General features: G+C 41.5%; 1 protein-coding gene across 1 annotated transcript; it reads left to right on the top strand.

Moving 5' to 3' along the window:
- Positions 1-3379: 3379 nt before the first annotated feature.
- Positions 3380-4321, top strand: LOC120538622 (paraneoplastic antigen Ma1-like). Its single transcript, XM_039768008.1, has one exon. It carries the CDS (start codon positions 3380-3382, stop codon positions 4319-4321), a length of 942 nt encoding a protein of 313 aa, XP_039623942.1.
- Positions 4322-6559: the final 2238 nt, after the last annotated feature.

Raw genomic sequence — 6559 nt, 5'->3', positions numbered from 1 at the left:
CTGGTAAAACCACAGTGTAGCAAAGTTAAAGCCATCTTAGAATGGCCCCATCCGGTGGTCAAGAAACAAGTGCAAGCCTTCCTGGGACTTGCTGGGTATTATCACTGGTTTGTACCTCGGTTTTCCGAGAGGGCAGCACCCTTGACGAAGTTAACAAAGAAAGGGGCTCCCTTTCAAGTGGTGTGGAATAGCGAAGCAGAGCGGGCATTCAGTGACTTAAAAAAGGCCCTAAGTTCAGCACCTGTTTTGAGAACACCTGACTTTTCACGTCCTTTTCTACTCCAGACCGATGCTTCGGACACAGGTCTTGGCGCCGTGTTGAGCCAGAGCATCGATGGTGTCGAACATCCCGTTATGTACCTGAGCCGGAAACTGCTGGACCGGGAGACCAGATACGCGGCGGTCAAGCGGGAAGCCTTGGTCATTAAGTGGGCGGTAACATATCTGAGGTATTACCTCCTGGGTCGGGAATTCACCTTGGCAACGGACCATGCCATTTTACAGTGGATGGCCCTACATCGGGAGTCGAATCCTCGGGTCACAAGTTGGTTTTTGGACTTACAGCCCTACAAATTTACTGTCACTTATCGTCGAGGCGGCCTGCAGGCCAATCCTGATGCTCTTTCCAGGGTCCACGACCTCTTGGTCCGAGCCGCCCGCACCGATGGGTCTGGGCTTTGCGGGGGGGGGTTGGCTGATGTCTTGTCAAGCACAAGCGCATCGGGAGCAGTTGAAGGACCGGACACGCAAAGCAATGAGACCGTCGGGGGATGAAAACAGTGTACTTACCTCTCTCTCTCTCTTCCTCCCTCAGAAAAGACGACGCGACACTGCCATAACATCGCCCGGAGTAAACAACAGTCTCCACTTTCAGGTTCCTTTCTTCCCTCTGGTCCCTCAAAGATGACGTCACGCTCCCATCCACCACTACGTCTACCCAGCAGCCATCACGCTTAATTTCCGGTCCAACCCTTTATATTATCCCTCCAAATCCGCCATCTTTGTCTTTGTTATCTCATACCATACTTTTTGTTTTGAGAAGAAGACCTGTTTTTTTTGCTTTTGTTTACAGTATATGGGGCCACAAATCCCAAACCTTGCTACGAGTTGTTTCATTCTTTCACAATATCAATATACAGTTTAAGTGTTTCAGTAAGCAGTATATGCAATTCACTGTAGGATGTATGGGTTTCAGTATACAGTCTATTTGTTTCACTATGTAGTCTATGCATTATAGTATATATATTATTGTATATGATTCACTGTAGAACACATGTACTTCAGTGTACAGTGTAGGCATTTTACTATACAGTATCAGTGTTTCAGTATACAGTGTAAAGATTTCACTATAGAATGTATGTGTTTCAACATAAACTGTATTTGTTTCACTGTAGAATGCATTTATTTCATTACACAGTGTATATATATTTCACTATAGACTGAGTTTCAATATACAGTGTATTCATTTTACTGTATAGTGTATGCAATTCACTACAGAATGCGTACATTTCAGTATAAAGTATATGTATTTCGTATTGAATGTATGTACTGCTAGAATGATTTATGTCCTAAACAGCACCTCATTATTTTCCATTTCTCTATATGAGGGATGCATCTTTTTCCTTATACATACAAAAATTAGCTGCAAAAACTTTTACTGTTACTGATATGTGTTTAATCCTACACAACAGACATCACCATGGTAAATGATGCTGCTTCATGGATCTGGAATCTTGGGATTGAATTCCATATGTTTTGGATGTGCACCAAATTAGCATCATTCTGGTCCAAAATCTTTAAATGCCTTTCAGACAGCCTTGCTATCACAATCCCTCCTAACTCATTAACAGCTATGTCTGGTGTACCTCCAGATGGGCTTAAAGTGGAGAAGGACAAACTGTAATTGTCTTTACTACACTATTGGCACGTAGGCTTGTCTTGCTCAACTGGAAGAATCCCAGCTCTCCTATTCCAAGTCAGTGGGTAACTGATGTTATATACTATCTGAAACTGGAAAAAATCAAATTTGCACTTAGAGGATCTGTACAAAATGTTTTCAAAATCTGGCCGGATCTAAATAATTACATTTTAGAATAAGCATTTAAATTGAGGAAGCGGATTCTCCCATTTATTGTTTATTTTTTAATTAATTTATTTGCTCTGCTGGCCTACCTCTCTTTCTAACCTATGTAGCACCCTGCTAGTTGGGTATAATAGTAAACTCAGAAGTGTTTACTTGACGGTAAGTGTGTGCGGGATTTTCGGTGCCACGTTCGAGCGGGAAGGGAACTCGCGCGGCAAGCAGGTTCACGTCTCACCTGTGGAAAAAAAAAAAACGCGGCTGCACAGTTGCGCGCTCTCCCTTTTTTAAGCGATACAGAGCTCGGTGATAGACTTTTTGGAGGACCGCCACAGCTGCATTCCTAAAGGTACAGCTGGCACGCAATACGTCTAACATGATTTATCCCAGAAGGAGAAAATGCAAATAAGCATTGTCAGAAATATCACAGGAGGCAACAGCTAATCAGGGAACGCAAATAAATCGCGCATCAAGACGAAGCTGCTGGCGTCATCCCAGACTGAGCTGTGAGATTCCTGTGTTTAACCAAGGAGGAAAGTGAGAAGTGTGGGGAAAAAGTTCTGGAAGGACACCGTGAGTACACGTGAAGTTATGTCCTGCATATGAGCTCCAACTAAGCGCGCCAACGATTTTTTTATATTTATATATATATATATATATATATATATATATATATATATATATATATATATATATATATATATATATATATATATATATATATATATATATATATATGATTTCTAGGTGTGAACCTTACTAGTGCTGAAACTCAGACAAATTTAAGTTGAACTGTGATAATATCCCATAAGTGGTGTGTTTATATAAATGTGTTTTATGTTTTTGTTTGTTTGTTTGTTGTTTTCTATCCATGATTGTGTGAAGTGCTTACATGGTGGTTGCATTCAAATAATTAATAAAAAAAAAGGAGTGAGTGTTTATAAATCATTACTTTGAACTAGTGTAAAAATTATAAATAATAATTGTTTTCATTGGACCCATTGGTTATTGTAATTTATTGGGAGGTGTTTAATGTGGATCCCACCAGTGAAATTTCATCCTATGTCATAGGTAACGTGCCAGTTAAATGGTGGGAGGGCTACATTTGTGGGGGCTCGTCCGGGATTATTAAAAAAAAAGTGTTGTTTTGGTGGGCACTAATGTGATAAATACTGTTCCTGTATAGCATTATGTGTTTTCTGCCTTTTTGAAGTTACTTGTGCTCGACTGTGCAGTTTTGTATATATCTTTTTCCATTTCCAAACTTGTTTGTTTGTTTATTGATGAAGTTTGTACAATATGGATGTATATGAGATTATTACTTGGTGTAAAGAGAAGAATGGTGCGCTTGAAAATGTTGTTGTTTTAAGCAATGTGCCACTGGACATTACAGACACAGTTATATATAGGGTGCTAGACACAGTTAAGGGAACTGGCAAGACAAAAGTGCATGGTCGATGCAGTGATAAAGCAGGTAGGGAGCAATTTGTCTTAGTAGAGATTTCTAAAAGGGTTTCTGAAATTTCTTTCCCAGTTTTTATTGGAATTCCTGATGAAGTAGGCCCATGGTCCACTCAAGTACTTAGTGTTACATCCATTTCATCTGGAAGTAGTAAAGGTGAAGAGTTCCATACTAAGCTTATGTCTTTCTTGAAAAAAGAGGGAAAATCTTTAGCTGACATACAGGATGTAGCTTCCCCAGCTCTCACACTTAACACTGAGTTAGTTAGCACAATTAATTCACTAGTTCAGAAATGCCAAACTGCCTCACCAGTAGAAGCACAGAATTATAGGAAACTGCGCACATTTTCTGGACTGACTCCTACACCAAATGGGGAGGAAGACTATGAGGTATGGGCTGAACATACTACACATATTCTTGAAGAATGGCAGTGTTCTGACAATGTGAAGAAACAGAGACTAGTGGAATGTCTTAGAGGGCCCGCTGCAGATATTGTGAGGTTTGCGAAGGTTGAAAATCCTTCAGCTACTTCTTGTGACTACCTGAAGGCTCTAGATACAGCATTTGGTCCTACAGAGAATGCATCTGATCTGATGGTGAAGTTCAGAAATACCTTCCAAGAAAAAGGGGAAAAGCTCTCTGTGTATATAATCAAGCTAGATAAGCTACTACACAGTGTTCTGCGAAAAGGGGGACTGAAGTCTTCTGAATTGAATCGCCTTCGTATTGAGCAAATAATTCGAGGGCTCTTCCAGATGACATGGTGGCACTTAGGTTGAGAATGACGCACAAGTTTTGTGAACCACCTCCTTTCACTGAACTTCTAAAAGAAGTGAGAGAAGAAGAGAACATGATTCATAATAGAAGTACTGTTCAGGCCAGTGTAACTGTGTCCTCCGTGGCCTCTGACAAAACAGATTCAGCTGACTGTGAGGTTGAGCTGCTAAAGAAGGAAATTAGGGGACTGAGAAGTGAAATGGCTCGTCTACTGTCTGCTGCTGCTGCTCCAGTGACATCAGACACTCCCAAGATGCATAGCTTAGCTGCCACTACAGGGAGAAGTGCTCTAAGCAAAGCAGGCGGTGGAGAAAACATTTTCTGCTATAAATGTGGAGAGGATGGCCACTTTAAACGGGACTGTGCAAATGAGGAGAACTTGAGAAAAGTGAATCAACGATTACAAATAGAAGGGATTTATGCTAAAGCTTTACTTGATAGTGGGTCTCAAGTTACTCTTCTCTATCGATCCTTTTATGAGAGGTACCTTAAGCATCTACCTTTAATGGAAATTGGAAATTTGGAGATATGGGGTTTAAGTTCTCAGCAATACCCTTATGATGGATGTTTGTCTTTGAGGCTCGAGTTTCCAGGATCTGTAACTGGAGTAACTGAGGCCATTGATGCACTGGTGCTGGTGTGTCCGGATCCAGTAATGAAGGGTGAAGCATCCATTCTAGTAGGAACAAATACATCCGTGGTGAAAAAACTGATTGAGGCATGCAAGCAAAAGATTGAGAAAGATTTCTTGAACACTTTAGTGGTTCATCCCGTCATGAAAGACGCATTTGAAAGGGTCATGAGGATAACAGCTGACCAGACTGATGATTTAAGCCAAGGTACAGTGTGGTTTTCACACCCAAAGCCTGTCATATTGTCTCCTGGTGAGACAGCAAGAGTTAGGGGGATTCCAAAATATTTAGGAAAATTTTCTAATAAAACTTTGCTAGTGGATCATCCTGAAGAGCCACAGTTTCCTGAGGCATTATTGGTGAGGCCAGAAGTGCAGAACACTCCAGCTGAACACTCAAGAAGGATCACAGTCACTGTTCGGAATATGTCAGATCAGGCTGTTACTTTGAAGAGGGGTATGCCAATTGCTCACATCTTCCCAGTAGAGGTTGTGCCACATGTTTCCTCCCCTGCCGAGATGACTGCTGAGAATCAGTTGACTTTGGACTCCTTTGATTTTAGTGATTCTTCTCTGCCCGGAGATTGGAAGAAAAGACTAGCTCAAAAGTTGCTGGAGAGGAAAGATGTTTTTTCCTGTCACGAATTTGATATGGGCTGTGCTAAGAGTTCTCAGCACGAAATCAGGCTAACTGAAGATAAACCTTTCCGGGAGAGGTCTCGCTGGCTTGCACCTGCTGACATTGAAGATGTAAGACAGCTTTTGGGAAAACTGAAGGATGCTGGTATTATTACTGAGTCCAGGAGCCCTTATGCATCACCTATAGTAGTAGTGCGTAAAAAGAATGGACAAATACGGATGTGTGTAGACTACAGAACCCTAAATCGACGTACAATTCCAGATCAGTACACCGTCCCTAGAATTGAAGACGCTCTTGCCTGCCTTAGTGGAAGCAAATGGTTTAGTGTGTTGGATCTTAGAAGCGGATACTATCAAATTCCTCTCTGTGAAAAAGACAAAGAAAAGACAGTTTTCATTTGCCCAGTTGGGTTCTTCCAATTTGAAAGGATGCCTCAGGGTATAACGGGAGCTCCAGCCTCTTTTCAGCGAGTTATGGAGAGAACAGTTGGGGACATGAATTTATTGGAGGTGTTGGTGTATCTGGATGACCTCATTGTGTTTGGGCGAACATTGGAAGAACATGAAGAGCGCCTCCTTAAGGTTTTGGATCGCCTGAAAAGTGAAGGACTAAAATTATCACTTGATAAATGCAAGTTCTGCCAAACATCTGTCAGCTATGTTGGACACATTGTCTCTCAAAATGGAATCTCAACTGATCCCTCCAAGATAGAAGCAGTGATTTCATGGCCCAGACCCCAGACTATATCAGAACTGCGCTCCTTCTTGGGTTTTTGTGGTTACTACAGGAGATTTGTCAAAGACTTTTCCCAAGTTTCTTACCCACTGAACCAATTACTGCAAGGCTGCTTGCCTAAGAAGAAGGCAGCAGAAATACATAAGGAGAAAGAGCCAGGAAGGGTCTACTTTAAGCCTACTGAGCCATTTGGAGATAGATGGGATGAGAGATGTGAAGTAGCTTTTGAAATTC

Source organism: Polypterus senegalus, chromosome 11 (genome assembly GCF_016835505.1).
Source record: "Polypterus senegalus isolate Bchr_013 chromosome 11, ASM1683550v1, whole genome shotgun sequence".
NCBI lineage: Eukaryota > Metazoa > Chordata > Cladistia > Polypteriformes > Polypteridae > Polypterus > Polypterus senegalus.
The sequence above is the reverse complement of the archived record's forward strand: the minus strand, read 5'-3'. Positions and strand labels throughout refer to the sequence as shown.